At 42.3% G+C, this 19,342-nt stretch overlaps 1 protein-coding gene across 1 annotated transcript; it reads left to right on the forward strand.

Moving 5' to 3' along the window:
- Positions 1 to 1,747: 1,747 nt before the first annotated feature.
- Positions 1,748 to 10,670, forward strand: LOC308368195 (NLR family CARD domain-containing protein 3-like; the record flags this gene model as incomplete). The annotated part of the gene is made up of 8 exons (XM_080842303.1): positions 1,748 to 2,003; positions 2,480 to 2,563; positions 4,622 to 4,777; positions 4,914 to 6,720; positions 6,862 to 7,035; positions 8,111 to 8,275; positions 9,721 to 9,767; positions 10,033 to 10,670. 8 exons carry the CDS (start codon positions 1,748 to 1,750, stop codon positions 10,578 to 10,580), a joined length of 3,237 nt encoding a protein of 1,078 aa, XP_080698429.1. The 3' UTR covers positions 10,581 to 10,670.
- Between the last annotated feature and the right edge of the window lie 8,672 nt (positions 10,671 to 19,342).

Here is a 19,342-nt window from a genome sequence, read left to right on the forward strand (position 1 = left end):
TAGTGCTTGAAGATGAGGTTTTGTGTTTAGAGTTTAGAGAAAATGAGTGACTGTTTCAAGAATGTGTTTTAGCAATTGTAAAAAACTGTAAGGCGACCCATTCAGAAGTACATTAAGTAAGCCAATTTACTCATACAGCAATACCTTTTTGTCCACTATTGGCAGCAACCAACAGTAATATTTCCCCTCTTTCTACATAGCTAGAGTAGCAAGTTACAGGTGGAATGCTATCGAAGAATGTTACATTCAGGAGCCTTAATAAGCAAAAAGTATGTGGCTCCACATTAAATGACCCCACTTTTTCATTATCCACACGTCTCAAATGTTGTATGATGTAACATAGCTGAACAGGACACATGATATGTCCACTAACAACATAAAGAAGGCAACATAGGTCAAAACCAACGATATTTATTGACTGATCTTGAAAGAATTGGCTTACAAAAGCTAAATAAGTCATCACCTAAAAAATAATTCATAGTTAGCTCACACTGTGAAACCTATGTAAAGTGACAGTGGTATATAGAAATACAGACCGCGTTAGCCACTTCTCAACCGCAATTTTCTTTCGTTTCAATTTCCCTCCCTTTGTAGAAACCTGTTGAATGGATACATTTGGTCTAGGAAGTCCTAATTGTTTTTTTGGTCAATTTATCTTCATTAGTACGCTGATTTAAAAGAGGTTTCTGTCAAAGAGCGGATGGAGTTGTTGTACTGAACAGGTACCAGAGGGGCAGGGCCATTTGAAGCACGACTTTTGCCTTGACTGCCTGGCTGGCTGTTACCTAATTGGACAATGACATTCAAAGGCTGTTACCTAATTGGACAATGACATATCAGATGGTCTAGAAGTAGAATCCGACAGAAACAAAATATTAAATTTACATTTACATTTAACCGTTTAGCAGATGCATTAATCCAAAGCGATTTAATTTAATTTATACATCAGGATTTTTTCTAGAAGGGAATATTTATTTTGTTGTATCTTTTGTACATTTAGGACATAGGGAAAAAAACAAGGTTTAAGGGCATAAGATGTTAGAGAAGTGTTGGGTCTTCAGCTGCTTTGGAAGTGATGCTGCGGTGTGTGGAGCTGGGGAACTCATCCCCCCACAGTGGCACCACTGACAGCTTGAGGGAATATTTATTTTGTCGTATCTTTTGGACATTTACATTAAGTTATTAAGCATTTGCTTTTATCCAAAGTGTAGATTAATAGGAAATATGGATAGAAAACGTCCATGAAAAATGTTTCAATTGCATAGGATATAGGGAAAAAAACAAGGTTTAAGTGCATAAGATGTGAGAGAAGTGTTGGGTCTTCAGCTGCTTCGAAAGTGATGCTGCGGTGTGTGTGGAGCTGGGGAACTCATCCCCCCACAGTGGCACCACTGACAGCTTGAGACATTTGGACTTTTAGATAGGAGGGTGTTGTTGAGGGGGTGGCTACTGTCTAGTGGAGCATCAGAGCTTAAATCAGTGAAGAGAGATAAACAGAGGTGTGACATGTCCTTTATTACTCATACAAAATTGTACAACTACGACTACTGTTACGTAGGCAGAGTGATGTTTGTTGGTTTTTCATTTCTCAATCATATATTTTGTTGTCTCACACACACAAATACAATAAAATGTAACTGAAATAGAACTGTTTTTAACAAAGACCTTTTATGATCTTACATACCATATTTTCCACAAACCTCCCAACAAGCTGGCCCAGCCTGACCTCATGCATCCAGTTCCCACAATGGCCGCAGACCTGAAGGAAGTGCTGAGGAAAACTCTGGACAACCTCGGGCAGGCCGACTTTAAGAGGTTTAATCACTACCTTCGGGAACGGGGCCAGATCGCATGGGGGAATCTGGAGAAGGCCGACACAGATGACACTGTGGACTTGATGGTGCAGGTGTACAGCATGGGAGCTGGGGATGTCATGTTGACCATCTTGAAGAAGATGAACAACAACCAGTTGGCCATAGACTTGGAGAGAGATCTGGAAGAATGTAAGTGTGTAGCTCACAGTCTATGATGAGGTACCTGTTTTTGCATGTAGGAAGAATCGTGTATTTTCAGCATTTCTGTTTCTCCTAACACACTTTCTCTCCTTCTCTCTCTCTCCCTCTCTCTCTCTCTCTCTCTCTATCTCTGCTTACTTTCTGTTTTATTTCATCTTTTTCTCCTCCATTTCTTTCTCACTTCTCTTTCTCTCTCACTCATTTCATCTTCATGTCTCTTCCTCCTCTTACTTTTTTCAATGTATCTCGTTCTCTGTCCCCCATTCATTTCATCTCTCTCACATTCTCTCTGCCCCCCTCTTTGTCCATCTCTCTTTTTACCATCTTCCCCCTTTCCCCTTTTTATGATCCTCTCTCTCTCTATCTCTCCCCACTCACTTTCTCTCTATCTCTCTTTCTCTCTCTCTGTCTCTCACTCTCTCTCTCTCTCTCTCTCTCTCTCTCTCTCTCTCTCTCTCTCTTAGTGGGAGAACAGAAGTACTCCCGAGGTCTGGCCGTAGGGGCTGGAGGGGTGAACGTGAACGTGAACGCCACTGCTCACTCTGGAGGTATGCTGAACGCCCCAACAGTGACCAGCTGCGCCATTAAAGGCCCTGTCACCTTCAACTTACACACACACACACAGACACAGACACACACACACACACACACACACACACACACACACACACACGCACACACACACACACATACAAACTGGAGACCCAGGCCATAGCTAAGAGGGGGTTATAGACAGCACATTAGTACTGCTGAAATAAACACTCAGATACAAAATCTGTTCAGGAGGCAAAGCCACATGTCAGATTTGTTACAGGTTTTGTGTGTGTGTGCATGCATGTGTGTGCGTGTGTGTGTGCATGCATGCAGGCATGCGTGTGTGGGTGGGGGGGCATAAACCCCCACCTCTGAAGGTGTGTATCCATGCCTTTCAGACCAAACACTGCCATGCTTTGTGTGTGCCCGTGTGTGTTTGTGTCTGTGTGTGTGTGTAAGTTGAAGGTACACTTCAGACCCGTAGTGATCTAATAGTCTACTACTGCCCCTCAAGTGCAATTTGATTTGGACTTTATTGCACAGTTAACAGACGTCTGCAATACAGAGGAAGGGCCAGGCCGAATCATTTTGACCGACCAGTGTTTGTAGTTGTCTCAACATATGATCGGAACAAAAAAGTATTCTATAGAAATGTAACTTTTTGTGTAACGCACTGTATTGCAGGTGAATTCAGACGGTTGATTGAACCAAGCAAACTCCTAACTTGTTTACGTTTGCAAAGAAATAAAAAAATATGGACATTCCCAGCAATGCCATGTGTCACGTTGAACATGAATGGAGTTAATACATTCAATTTAATTAAAGTGCATTTTATTTAAGCAATATGGTTTGAGAGGCAGTACTATATCGTCAATAATGTACTGTTCAAGGGTGGTGTTAGGCCCGACTGTGTATCGCATTTCAGTAGCCTACAGAAAATAGTTCCCCATTGTGTGGCTGTTGCTATGCAACAGACAAACAGCATTGGGAACATCGTGTCTGCTAGCCTAGCACCAAAAGTTTGTTGATGATTAGCTAGGAGATCGACATTGTTCTCGCACAATCTCATTAATTCATATTGCTCATTTTATAAAGTTGCCATTAAAATAACAAAAACGACAATGGGACACTTTTAACTTAATATTTGTTGAGCCTATATTGATTTGGATATCGCCACTAATTGTGCATCCGTGGAAAACGTTTATCATGTCCCCTTCGTCTCTGATGATATTGCTTCCGACCACTGTTGCTCTCTGCTAGTGCCTTCTCCAGCAAGCTTGAAATGACAACTAAGTAATTTGCTATGGAGTAATGCTGGGAGCGTTGCTCTCAATCCATTACATAGGGAATGTATTTCACGTATGTGTAGAACCTATTTAGAATTGCTGACCTTACATAAAACGGCAGTGAAAAAGCCCAGAGACTGGAGGCAAACCGTACATCTGCCTCAATGAGGGGGGCATGTGAGAGCATATCAGCATGCTAACGTTATACTTATTAGCAGCGAGGCTAGCTAGCTACTATGTGTTTCAATGGATTTTTGGTCTAAGCGTTAGCAGCAACCTACAAATAATATTTGAGAGCTTCATTCAATTATTAACAACTAACCGAGTCAATATAGACGTATAAAAAGTTGTGTAGATAGCTTAATTCACATAAAATATTTTCCCACTAACAAGCTCCCAAGACGCCACCATCTTGGTTCGATTTCGAATCTACTGTTATTTTAAGTGCGCACTGATATGGAACGCTCAGGTTAATGTAAACAGGTCGTACAGTACATTATTGCTCAATAAAGTACACCCCATGACTCACTCTCAACCAATCAGAATGCTTGATTTTATCTACCGTGTTATAATTATATATATATTTATATTTATAGAACAATTGGCCTCGGCGGCTACGGCCGAACACCACCCGTGGGATTATCCCTTACCTACCCCACTCCCACTCGTGCTATAATGCTTAAGTATATATTATTTTAAGGGATAAGCATTATTAGTCAGAGCACACAGGAACAGTGCCCACTATGCTCTGTATTTTTTCTAATTTCATGTGTTCCACCCTTGCAGGAGAGAATCAACCTGGACCTTTCTTTTCCATCCCAAGGAATGTCAATTTTGAATTACGAGCCGACAATGGGGGTCTTCTCAATGCACCACAACTTACGAACTGCAAGATTATTGGGCCTGTTACATTCAATAACCTGATGGGCAACAGAAAAGAGGGTAAATAAATGCTTTTATGTCTTCAATTAATGGGTGTTCATGGTCATATTTTGAAGTTGTAACAAGCACCATGTGCTTTAGAGTGAATTATATACTCCTTTGTGTATGTTTTTATTTATTTTTAATTCTGTTACAGATGCTAATGTGGATTCTGCATGTGTCTTTGAGAGCATTTTGGAAGACGTCAAGGCGAGACTGAAGAGACAAGTACAACATATCGTGGAGGGTAATGAAACTAATCGAGAGAAGAAACTCTTAAACCAAATCTACACAAAAGTCTACATCACAGAGGGAGAGGCTAGTGTTGTTAATGAGCATGAGATATGCCAGATAGATTCAGCTGCCAAGGTTCAACCAGATGGTAAGGAAATTGAGTGCAACAATATCTTTAAACAAGATGTACCCATCAGGGCTGTGCTAACCAAAGGAAACGCTGGCATAGGGAAAACCGTTAGTGTGCATAAGTTTGTTCTTGACTGGGTGGAGGGCAAAGCCAATGTCAACATAAAGCTCATGTTGCTCTTACCCTTTCGGGAGCTCAGTTTACTGAAAGAAGAATATAGTTTTCACACACTTCTCATCGAGTTCCACCAAGAACTTGATAAGCTTACGGATCCAAAGATCTACAACAGCAATGAAACTGTCTTCATCCTCGATGGCCTGGATGAAAGCAGGTTTCAGTTGGACTTTTCCAAGAAGCCAGTAGCAGACATGAACAAGCACACCACAGTGGACGTCCTGATCACAAGCCTCATTAGAGGGAAACTGATGGACTCCGCTCTCCTTTGGATAACCTCACGACCAGCAGCTGTCACCCGGGCCCTGTCTAAGCACATCGACCAAGTTACTGAAGTCCGAGGTTTCAATGACCCACAGAAGGAGGAATATTTCCGCAAGAGGATCAGCATCCCTGACCTTGCCAACAACCTCATCTCGCACATCAAGTCATCTCGGGTCCTCTATATCATGTGCCATATCCCTCTGTTTTGCTGGATCGCGGCAACCGTTTTTCAGAACATGCTTAGTCGGGGTGACTACAAGGAAATTCCCAAAACCCTTACCAGCATGTATTGCCACTTCTTGCTCATTCAGGCAGACCGGACACACCAGAAGATCCATGGTGCATATGAAATGAGCAGGCAGAAACTTCTTGAGTGTAATAGAGAAGTCATTATGAAAGTTGCTCAGCTGGCTTTTAAACAGCTGCTCAAGGCCAGACTTATTTTTTCTGAAGAGGACCTTCAGGAATGTGGAATTGACGCAAATGATTCCCTTGTCTCTGGGATGTGCACAGAGATCTTGAAGGTAGAACCTGACTGTTATCTAAACACCTTCCATGAGAAGACCTACTGCTTTGTGCATCTGAGCATCCAGGAGTTTCTTGCTGCTTTCTATGTATTTCACTGCTATATAAGCAAGAAGCTGAACCCCATCAAGACCTTCCTGGCTGAGAGGACAAAAACTGTGCCTGAGCATCTCGGACTGGAGGACCTGCTGAAAATTGCAGTCAACAAAGCACTGGACAGTAAAAATGGACACTTAGACCTGTTTGTCCGCTTTCTTCATGGCATCTCACTGGAGACCAATCAAAGACTTTTAGGCGGTCTGCTGCCCAATGTAGAGTCAGATTCAGAGACTATGAGAAAAATAATCGGCAACCTAAAAAGAATGCAGCGGAGGAATATTTCAGCAGAACGTTGCATGAACCTCTTCCATTGCCTCAGTGAAATGAACGACTGCTCTGTCCATGTAGAAGTCCAAGGATTTTTGAATTCAGAGAAAGGCTCTGACAAAAAGTTGTCACTTGCACACTGCTCTGCACTAGCCTACATGCTTCAGTTATCTGATGAGGTGCAGGACGAGTTTGACCTGAGGAAGTACAACACATCTGACGAGGGACGCAAGAGGCTGGTTCCGGCAGTGAAAAGCTGCAGTAAGGCTATGTGAGTGGTTTCAGGAAATTGAAATGTTTCTACCGGGTCCAAAAAAAACATTCAATCAGAAGTGGAAATTGTTAAAAAACTAATGTTCTAAACAACAAGCATATTCATGTGAAATTTAATTTTTCTTTTTTTATTTAACAGTCTTGTTGGCTGTAAACTCTCAGAGAACTCCTGTGACATCGTGGCCTCAGCATTACAGTCTGAAAACTCAGCACTGAGAGAGTTGGACCTCAGTGACAACGATCTTCAGGATTCAGGGGTGAAAATTCTCTGTGCTGGACTGAAGAGTACAAACTGCAAACTGGGTAAACTGAGGTAAGGGTTGAGCAACATTTCCCTTAGTATAAAATATTGCATACATCCTACACCTTACTTCATACTTGAAATAAATGTAATTAATACACAACTGGCATTTACAAGGGATACACCGATGAACTTACCTTTGAGTACCTTACCAATATTGAGTAGGTTTTACACCAATATTGTGTAGACTACAGTCCAATATTGAGTAGTCTACATAATAATATTTTAATATTGAAAATTATGAGATGAGCACACCCTGTTTACAGAAGCCAGATGCTTCATATTTTCCACCTATTGCCCCTTCTTTTTTGACACTGATTCTCCTGAGTTAATCAGTCGAAGTGAGTATGAGAGTGACATCTCGGCTTTGTTCAAAGAACATAGAGTTGCTTAGCTAACTTCAGTCATTTCGAATGCAAGTAACAAGCAATGTCCAAATGCTAGGCTAGGGGATATATAGATTGTAGCACAAAAACTTTGGAGATCAATAATGCTCATGTTGTCTTGGTATCATTGAGAATGAGGGCTACCCTCAATGAATTCCCAAAATTAAATAAAAGTTGAATGAATGAAATGAATGCATAAATGTTATATTCTCTGTTCAGAGCTATCTCACAGCCTGGACAGCTGACTGACTAGGGATTTGACACCAGTCAAGTTAAATAAACCAATACTGCAATAAATAGGTAGCCTAGGCCCATTAACAGCTAACATATGGGCACCTTCCAACAGCTCTAGACATATCTTGTTATTATACAAAAAAAACATAAACGGAGAACTGTTAAGAAATTGGATTGAGAAACTTATTAAAGTAATGTTTTAATCAACACATTCAATATAATTACTCACTTTGTTCAAATTATAAAAAAAGCCTTTCTTAACTATTTTTACAAAACATTACTTTTGACCACACCATACCACTCACACTGATGCACAATCATTTGTAATAGCAATCTGGTCTGTATGTCACTTTGGATTAAAGCAGCTGCTAAATACCAGTCCTCTTCACTCCTCTCACACACTCTCACACACACAGTCATGTTGTCTGTGTCTTTCTTCCTCTCTCTCTTTTCATCTATCTGCCTAGATTATCTTGCTGTGGCGTCACAAGGATTGGCTGTGAAGCACTGGCCTCTGCTCTTCGTTCCAGCCCTTCTTACCTGAGAGAGCTCGACCTGAGTCGGAACTACCCAGGGGTCGACGGAAAGGCCAAACTCTCTAAATTACTGAAGAAACAACGGTGTACAATTAGGCAAGCCAATTTGTTTGGGCTAGAAGGTGTTGGATACAATGTATATGTTTCTCATTTAAGGCGAGACACGGCAGGTGAAATATCGATTTTTTCATGCCCTGGTCAAATTTGAGATTTTGGGCTAGTTTGCCTCTTTAACTTGTTATCTTTCATACTACCATAAAGAAAACGTCAAAATTACACATTTAAGTGTCTGTTTCACTGCATTTAGTTCAGCCGTGGCATCCATTTTCTCCTAACTTTACCAAGAATTCTCCCTTGAACCACGTTCACGTTTCGTCTTTTTACACGACATCTGTCATGTCTGGAATGACTTTAACGCTATGAGCCTCGGTCAGAAGGCTGTGTAATCCAAATATGGGCATTTCCTTTCTTTTCAGCAACCAATCCTGACTTTCTGAAGGGATTCATTGGCTGACGGCGCTTTTCTGCTAACGTGATTCGCTCAGTGCCCCACGTGTTGTCTTTAAATGCGGTTTTCTCAAAATGAGTGTTTTTTCATTTTTAGGTACACATTTCTCAGCCTATGTAGAACCTAGGTACACCACACTTCCCAGTTTCACACATAGCATTGTTATGAAGACATCTACAGATGGATTTATTTATAAATTGTTCCTGGCCAGATTTATGGGTAATTTTACCTGGAAATCATGGCGAAAATAGGGTTTTTAAGGCCACGGATAGTATATTTTGATTTCCCAGGTCATAAAAGCAGATATCCTAAAATCCATCTGAGTATTTTTTGTCATTTGATATATAAACAAAATAAAAAAAGAATTTTGGTCCTGGCTTTATCACAGTTTAAGATTCATGTACCTGAAATATATGCAAAAACGTGCATATTAAATGAGATCCAGCCTAATTAGCATCATTAAATATGCAAAATTCAAAAACTTGTAATACATTTTTTTCTTGTAATGATGTATGTAGTCAACTGGTAAAGTTTCATGGTGATCTCTTGTATTTACATTTTTTACCCTATTCACCTGCCATGTCTCGCCTTAATTAATTAGGTTAGTATAGTATTCCATAGGATAACTTGAATTTAATTGGTAACTGAGTTGGCTATGTGTTCTGTCTGACCTGTTGTAAAATGTTTTTATGAGCTAAGAGAGTCACCCAAGGCTTGGGGTTAAGTGGGTCCTATGTAAATAGTCTTATATCTGGTGAATGCCAGGTGACTACATTGTAAGAGGCCTGAGGAGGAGGCTGTAAAACTATAAGATGTGACTATGCCCAGAGGAGTTTGAGTTTGTTACTGATTGTAATAATTGTAACAGTGATCCCGGTATCGTGAATACATCTGCAGTACCACTCCAGTTGTCTGTAAGCAATTTTGACCACAAAGGCTCTTTGCTAGGTAACCAGAGTTATCCAGAGTGAGGACAAAATTACTGAAGAAAAAACATTACATTTAACCTGTTTTTTCTGTTTTTCTCTTATAGTTTTGATGATGAGGCAGAGTACTGGTTGAAGTCTGGATTAAGGGAATGTGAGTGACATAACAATTCATGTTTCTTTTCTTAACACAGTGAATAATAACATTTGATGGTCTTTGGGAAACATCCATTATTATGACATTGAATTTATCATTATTCCATGTAAACACTGGGCAGCCAATCACAATTCACTGTTTGCATATTTTCTGTGAAATCTTTTCTGTGGCCGCTAATCTTAACTTTAGCAAGATATACTAACCTCAGGTTAACCCGAATAAACAACTGAGAATAACTTTCAACTGACATTTACTTTCTCAGATGCCTGCGAAATCACTTTAAACCCAAACACAGCCCACAGAAAGCTATCGTGGAAGAACAAAAAAGTCAACGTGGACAAATCAGACCAGAAACACCCTGATTGCCCAGAGCGATTCAAGCACTGTCAGCAGTTCCTCTGCAGTGAAGGACTGACTGGAAAGGCTTACTGGGAAATCGACTGGAATGGACGGGCCTCGATTGGTGTTGCATACAAGAGCATTAGCAGGGATGGACTGGACGAGAGCAGGCTCGGATGCAACGACAAGTCCTGGAGTCTTGAATGCTATCTCTCTGAGTTCCTCGCCAAACACAAGAACGAGACCAAACACATACCGACACATCGCTCCCACTCTGGGCGACTAGGAGTGTTCTTGGACTGGCAAGGCGGAACCCTGTCCTTCTACAGTGTCTCCTCCGGAGCTCTTTCCCACCTGCACACGTTCCATGGGACATTTGACGAACCACTCTACCCAGGGTTTGAGGTTTCGAAGAGTGTTAACATATGCCAACCCAAAAAACCTACCAAGAGAAAGGCTAGTGATTTGTAAGATGCTTTGTTATGCCGCAATCACGGTTGATTCACTTGGCATAAGAGGATTATTACTTACTTTGGCCTTAGCATAGTCAGGATGTATTTTTGCAGGCTTTTATTTTTTTATGTATGCAAGACTGCATTTTCAATATTTTTATAAGATCATGTACAAAAATCCTTTAATTTGACCAGTTTATCTCCCTGATGTTCAGGTATTTTTTTTCTATATTTGTAGTGTTTTCGAATGTTTTTGGGGTTCAATTGTTTGTATTCCTTACGTCACTTTGTCAGAAATGTATATCACTGACTAAATCAAATATAAAATGAATACAAATGTTTTGCAAGTTGTTTGTTTATGTGAATTATGTGTCAAGAGTATGACCAAAACCAAACATCAGATGACCGAAAGGGGGGACCCACATGGTTTACTGAAAACATTAAAGCAACTACCATTGTTGCATGACAGCAAGACAGTGCTATTATTCAGACATCTAGCAGGGCCAGACTAGTCTTTGATGGCATCATGGTCCAAAGTTGTTGTTGTGATTTTCACTTGTTGTGAGCTTAGACAATCAAAATGGTTAACGACATCTCACCTACATTGATCAAAGTCATGCTAGTACTTTTTGGCCAAGAGGTTCAAAGTTGTACTTAACACACACAACAGTAGCCACCATTTCATGCATGCCTGTCTCTACCCTGTTCAGATAACTAGGTGAATTGTAGTTTTTTTTTTTGTTATTGTAGCAGTCCAGCTTATTCACATTTGTTTGTAGTGGTGGCCTTGAGGACCAAAGAACAACAGTGGTTTGTTTTGCTACACATGCTTGTTCCACTCCGCCAGCAGTGCAGCGCCCCCTACCAGCAGCACCAGACAGTGCAGGTAGATGTAGCCCCGGTCCACACTGCAGCCCACCTCTCTCCACATGCCCAGGAGCGTCTGCTCCCGTCGGATCCAGAACAAGTCCTGGCGAATCCGGGCCAGGTCTCTCAGCAGAGACTCTGAAAGCTCCGGGACTAGATGATGATGATGGGCAAACCCTTGCTCAACGGCACCCCCTACTGCCTGCTCTCTCTCTGAGTCTAAGAGTAAAAGAGAGTGGGAAGGAATAAATACGTTTTGAGGGAAAAAGTATACAATTATATGATGTGTTATGAGTATATGATGATGATAATGATTATAATTATTATTATTATTGTTGTTGATATCATCATCATCATTATTGTTATAACTACCATTTGATGCACACTGTCAATTATAAGAGAATGGTGAAGAACCTGTCATCAAAGTTTCCCAGTGACTCCGCCCTCTCAGCAGTACTATGATGGGAACGATATTCTTCCTGAACCACCCAGACCTCCCATTGGCTATCTGGAACACCACAGCTGTCTCCATGGCGCTGCATGCTAGCAGCCCAAGACAGCCAAACAGATAGACTTCTGAAGGTGAGTGACAGAAAGAGAAAGAAAGAAATCTTATTAAAGTATTATGCCTTCCGTGGCCCAAATTTATTTACAAATAATTACCCCAACTTGTTGAAAATAACGTAATACATTTATACATAGCTGATAAGGAAATATGAAACTCTGACTTTAATAACTCTGAATTTTTAACAAGTATGTATGCGTGTTAATCATATGCCTTTGAGAGCTAAAACATATCGTTTCTGTCTCTGTTCTTAAATGCTGACAAAATAAAACAATTACCCCAACTTGGTGAAAATATCACAATACATTTATATTACATTCTATTTGACATATTGCAGAATTATTTAGCAGTCAGCCTGACAAACTGGTTATCCAGCTGACAAAAGGTTTACCTCAGGTTATCCCCACTGTATCATTACTAACTAAATGTAAATATGCAGTAACTTGAGTTCAACATTTCTGATCGTACTGAATATCAGATTCTTCTGTGTGTTTCACTACCAGTATTTGTGTGCCAGAGTTTCCACCAGTGGCCAAATATATATCACACCCTTACCATTGGATCACCATACAGTCTGAATGGAAAAGGATAATGTTTATGGTTAACACTAGAGCTTTTAAAAATGAACATCTCAATAACTACCCGACAGACTGAATGGGAAAGGTAATTAGTGTTTAAAAGGTAACAGCAGTTCCACCAGTGGTCAAAAACTGCATTACACCTCTACTCTCAATACCTACCAGACAGACTGAATAAGGAAAGTTATTAGTGTTTAAACTTTAACAGCAGTTCCACCAGTGGTCAAAAATACATTACACCACAGTTGAGGTCCTGTGACTTTATGCCCCAACTCCTCCTGATGAGCCCAGTGTACTCTGGTTAACTAGACGGGCAATAAGGATTGTGTTTTGAGATGCTAAGGCCAATACTATACTAGGGGCCTATGTTATGCTACGGGGCAATACTATACTAGGGGCCTATGCTACAGGCCTATGCTATGCTACAGGGCTATGCTACGGGCCTATGCTACGGGCATATACTACAGGGCTATACTATAATACTGGCCTATGCTATGCTACGGGCCTATGCTACGGGCCTATACTACAGGGCTATACTATCATACTGGCCTATGCTATGCTACGGGCCTATACTACAGGGCTATACTATAATACTGGCCTATGCTACACTACAGGGCTATACTTTGCTATGGGCTTATGCAACACGTCAGGGCTGTACTATACTATGGGCCTACACTACAGGGCTATACTTTACTACGGGCCTATGCTACACTACAGGTCTATAATATGCTATGGGCCTATGCTACACAACAGGGCTATACTATACTAGAGGCCTAGGCTACGGGCCTAGGCTACGGGGCTATACTATGCTACAGGCCTATGCTACGGGCCTATGCTATGCAACAGCTCTTTGCTACGGGCCTATGCTATACTACAGGGCTATGCTATGGGGCTATGCTATACTAGGGGTCTATGCTACGGGCCTATGCTACAGGGCTATACTATGCTAAAGGCCTATGCTATACTACAGGCCTATGCTATGCTACAGGCCTATGCTATATGCCTATACTATACTGGTGCCTATGCTATGCTACGGGCCTATGCTATACTACGGGCCTATGCTACAGGCCTAAGCTACGGGGCAATACTATACTAGGGGCCTATGCTATGCTACGGGGCTATGCTACAGGCTTATGCTCAGGGCCTATTTTTATGCTACGGACCTATGCTATACTACGGGGCTATACTATGCTACAGGCATATGCTATGGGTCTATGCTACTGCCCTATACTATGGGGCTATACTATACTATGGGCCTATGCTACGTGCCTTTACTATACTTTGGGCTTATGCTTTGCTACAGGCCTAAACTACGGGGCTATACTATACTACGGGCCTATGCTACAGGCCTATGCTATGTGCCTTTACTATACTAGGGGCCTATACTATACCATGTGCCTATGCTACGGTCCTATGCTGCGGGCCTATACTACGTGCCTATACTATACTGGGGGCCTATTTTATGCTACGGGGCCTTTGCTATGCTACAGGCCTATGTTATGGACCTATGATACAGGCCTACACTATACTACGGGCCTATGCTACAGGCCTTGCTATGAGGCTATACTATGCTACTTGGCTATACTATGCTACAGGCCTATGCTACGTGCCTATCCTATACTAGGGGCCTATACTGTGCTACAGGCCTATGCTTAGGGCCTGTACTATGCTACAGGGCTATACTATGCTACGGGCCTATACTATACTACGGGCCAATGCTGCGGGCCTATGCCAGGAGGCCATAGTACTATACTATGGGCCTATGCTATGGCACAATACTATACCACTGGCCTATACTACGGGCCTATTCTACGGGGTGTTATGCTATTCTATACTATTTGCCTATGCTATGGGCCTTTATGTACCTCTTAGCCCGACTCCCTCCTGATGAACCCAGTGTACTCTGATTGGTCAACTAGGCTGCCAATAAGCAATAAGGATTGTGACATCTTGTAACAAAGGGAAAGTGCTGGAACTCCAACATAGAAAGATAAAAGGATTTATGTGTGAGAGAGGTTCTCCCTCTGGTACATTGGGCTTTGTAACTATGCAGTGTTACAAAGCACAACAAAAAAATAAAACATAATGGGTCTTTTCAGAATAATGGGTCTTTTCAGAATCATTTAATGAATTCATGATTTGGGCTTTGTAACTATGCAGTTTGTTTAATAAAGCACAACAATCTATATGACACAATAAAGGCACAATAAAGGCAAGGAAAAAAACGGGAAAAAACCCTGGGTCCTCTTTAATAAAAAATTGAATGACTATTGAAGTTAACTATTTTTGGAAAAATTGATTATAGCCACTGTCCCTCCAGTGTGTGTCTTTCTCTTTTTTTATACCCACACTGTCAAGAACTACCACACAGAATGACTGGAATAGGTTATTATTTTACATTAATATTATTAATAATATTAAGACTCACCAATAAGAGGCAGCTTGATGGTGAAAGGGGGGAAGAGTGTGAAGATGGTGATGAGGAAGATGAAGTGGCCTGTGAAGATGGTTACCGTGACGCTGAGACGCTGTTTGAGGTAGACAGGGATGAGGAGAGACAGCAAGTCCAGCAGCATCAGGACCGATGTGGGCAACAGCAGCATCACAACATAGAGGAGAGGACGTCTGCGCACTGTCACCTGTCACACACAAACACGCACGCACACACACACACACACACACACACACACACACACACACACACACACACATACAGATATGCTGACATTTCCACACACAAGCACACAAATAGACACACACACACTCACACACACACACACACACAGAATCAAACACAGTCATGCTGACATTTACAAACAAAACACACACACACACACACACACAACCAAATACAGTTATGCAGACATGAACACACACACACACACACAAACACACAAAAACATTCTCTCTCTCTCTCTTCTCTCTCTCTCACACACGCACACACATTCTCTCTCCCTTCAGACATACACACACACACATTCGCTCTCCCCCCCTAATTCTCACACACACACATTCTCTCTCTCCATTCTCTCTTTTTCTCTCTCTCTCACACACACACACACACACAGACACACACACACACACACACACACACGCAAACACACACACACACACACACACACAAACAAACACACACTATACCTCCCTCTCACCCACCTGTACTCTGACTGAGGGGTGGTTACATGTGCTCCGTTGCTGGGCGCTGGTGGGGACGGAGAGAGACATGAGCTCCCACTCTCCTCTGGAGAAAGAGACGTCCCCCTGACCACTACTGATGCCTGGGCCCCAATACAGGTCCACTTCCCCTACTGACAGAGATAGAGAGAGAGAAAGAGAGAGAGAGAGTGAGACAGAGAGAAAGAGAGAGAGAGAGAGAGTGAGACAGAGAGAGAGTGAGACAGAGAGAGACAGACAGAGCATAAGGTGCGTGTGTGTGTGTGTGTGCATGTATCTGTGTGTCAGTGCATGTGTCTGTGTGTATGTGTGTGTGTGTGGAGGGGGAGATTCTGAGTGTATGTGTTTGTGTGTGTAAGTGTACCTGTGTGTGTGATACAAATTGCAGGTGTGTGAAAGTGTGTGTGGGGGGGTGTGTGTACCTGTGTGTGCCTGTGACATGAACGTCAGATTGCACGTGTGTGTGTCCAGGGGGAAGTGAAATAAGTTGAGAGGACAGCTGGACTCCAGGAGGCGGGGCTGCCATTGCTCCACCCATCCCTCATGAGTGATTGACACTTGAGTTGACCTATCATAATCATCCAGCCCCGCTCTAGTCAATATAAAAAAAGGCATACAAGCAGAGACTATATTTAAGCGTATCTGATTGGATGTGAAAGAGAGAGAGAGTGTGTGTGTGTGTGTGTGTGTGTGTGTGTTTGTACTGAATGTGTGCATTCAATCTCATATAGAATCACACCAATTCTACCTGTGTGTTTGTGTGTGTGTGTGTGTGTGTGTGTGTGTGATTGTGTGTGTGCGCGCGCACACTCACATCTCATAGAGAATCACATCTGGCTTCCACAGTCTTTCTGACGGAACAGTTACCTGCTGGACCCCCCCAAACTGGGTGGGGTCCCACCTCAAGTGCTCATTGGTCCATCCCTAGGGAGGGAGGGGGGAGAGAGAGGGAGGGAGGGAGGAGCAAGATATATAGAGAGGGAGAGAGAGAGATAGAAAGAGAGAGGGAGGGAAGGAGACAGGAGAGAAAGAGGGAGGGAGGAGGAGAGGAGAAAGAAAGAGAGGGAGGAAGGAAGGGAGGAGAAAGAGAGGGAGGAAGGGAGAGGAGAAAGAGAAGGGGAGAGAGAGGGAGAGAGGGACAGAGCAGGAGAGAGAGAGAGAGGGAGGGAGGAGAGAGAGCGAGGGAGAGAGAGGGAAGAAGGGAGGGAGGGAGTGACAGAGCAAGAGAGTGACAAAGCAAGAGAGAGAGAAAGACAAGAGAAAAGGGGGTGAATAGAGAGAGCGATAGAAAGAGAAAAAAATAATTAAATGCAATTGTTTAATTTAGCTGAATGTGAGGATTACTATTCGAAAGATTTAGGTTACTAAAAAGGATTGTTTTTCAATTTTAAACAAAGTGATTTGACAAAAGTAAAATAAGTAAAAAAAAAAAAAAGTAAAAAAAAAATTAATAATAATAATTGTTGGTGCCATACCTGTGTGTACAGAACATAGAGAAGCAGGCGCTCATTCTTCTCCTCCTGTGGGCAAGAAGTCAACCTGTTTTTCTCTGTGGTTTAGTGGAGCTTGAACACAGCATTTAGTGCCAAAACATGCGTATGTTCTGTTCACGTGTTTGTATGACATACATAAATATGTTTTTATATGTAATGTTTCACATCATATCCTTTTGAGACTAAATGCCTGATGCTGAGCACAGGTGACATTGTTTTCAAATGTATGACTGCTTACGTAATACCTTGATAAATTCAATGCACCATTCATTTGAAATACATTTGCTGCCATCCTTTATCATGTGCTTTCATATATTATATATCATTTAGACCATAGTAGTTTGCCATGTAGCTTTATTCTACACTGTTCTGTTTTGATTCATTACCACATCAAGAACACTCTGGATGCTCAGGTCAACTCTGACAGGCACACTCCTCTGCCAATCACGGACAGGCCTGAGCTGGGCTGACTTTGAGTCCAGAAAGGAGGACAGCCATTGGCTGAGAGTCTGGTGGGTGTGGTCAACGGTGGGATGTCGTATGCCGTCAGGTGTAGCTGTGGAAAAAAAAGTCAACGGGACATTTCAGTCTCGTAAACACACCCATAAAGGACACACTCCCTGATTGTGTGCGTGTGTGCGTGTGCGTGTGTGTGTGTGTGTGTGTGTGTGTGTGTGTGTGTCTGTGTGTGTGTGTGTGTCTGTGTCTGTGTCTGTGTGTCTGTGTCTGTGTCTGTGTCTGTGTCTGTGTGTGTGGAAGAGACACAGTTTGTTTAAGCATTTCACCTGGAAAGCAAGTGAGCAGAGCCCACAGCAGCACACCACAGCAGAACGATATCCGTGAGCATCTGACCATGCTGTGAAATCCCACGAGTAGTAGACGGTCACAGGTCTGTCAGACGGTCACAGGTCTGTCAGACGGACACAGGTCTATCAGACAGACACAGGTCTCTTAGATGGCCAGAGGTCTGTCAGACGGACACAGGTCTGTCAGACGGTCACAGGTCTGTCAGACGGTCACAGGTCTACTACTCCAACACAGGTCAATGAGACGGAAACAGGTCTGTCAGACGGACATAGGTCTACTACTCCGACACTGGTCAATCAGATGGACACAGGTCTGTCAGACGGCCACAGGACTATCAGGTGGCCAGAGGCCTATCAGACGGACACAGGTCTATCAGACGGCTACAGGTCTATCAGACGGCCACAGGACTATCAGTAGTCACATTTGCACCGTGCAAAGTGGAACAAGGCGTCACAGTTCTCCTATGAATTTAAAAGCACGTTGTGTAAAGTAGATAGTGTGAAGGTGAGTGTATATAAAGTTTACATAATTAAAGAATTAAAGGTGATCAAGTTAATTAAAGAACTTGTATGTTGCCTAAGGCATCTTGAATGAAGGGAAAAAAAGAACCTTACCTGAGGTCTGAAGTGTGTGTCGGTGTCTATCTGTCTTCTCACCTGTAGTGTGTGTCGGTGTCTATCCATCTCCTCACCTGTTTTCTGTGGCCAAGACCTAACACCCCACATACAGTCGAATTAGTTAAGCCTACTATGCAAAAGGTCCAGGTGTCCATGGTGACGATCAGATAGGTGACAGGGCAATCAGAGAATAACTGTCAGGGAGAGACACATGCACATACTACATGCATGCACACACACACACACACACACACACACACACTATCTCTCTCTCTCTCTCTCTCTCTCTGTCTCTCTCTCTCTCACTCACACACACACACACACACACACACCTCTCTCTTTTTCTCTCTCTCTCCCACACACACACAAACCCTCTCTCTATCTCTCTCACTCACTCACTCACTCACTCACTCACTCACTCACTCACACACACAACTCTCTTTCTCTCTCTCTCACACACATATAACTCAATCATTCTCTCTATCACAAACAAAACACAGGTATATCTCTCTCTCTATCTCACTTTCACTCACAATCACACTCTCTCTATCACACACACACACACACCTCAGTATGTACATACTAGCACATTAACATAGATCTGCACATTTAGCCACTATTCCACAGTAACACGCACACATTTTCCACATACACAGTCACACATCCCTTTCACACACAAG

Source organism: Sprattus sprattus, assembly GCF_963457725.1.
Source record: "Sprattus sprattus genome assembly, chromosome: 1".
Classification (NCBI taxonomy): domain Eukaryota; kingdom Metazoa; phylum Chordata; class Actinopteri; order Clupeiformes; family Clupeidae; genus Sprattus; species Sprattus sprattus.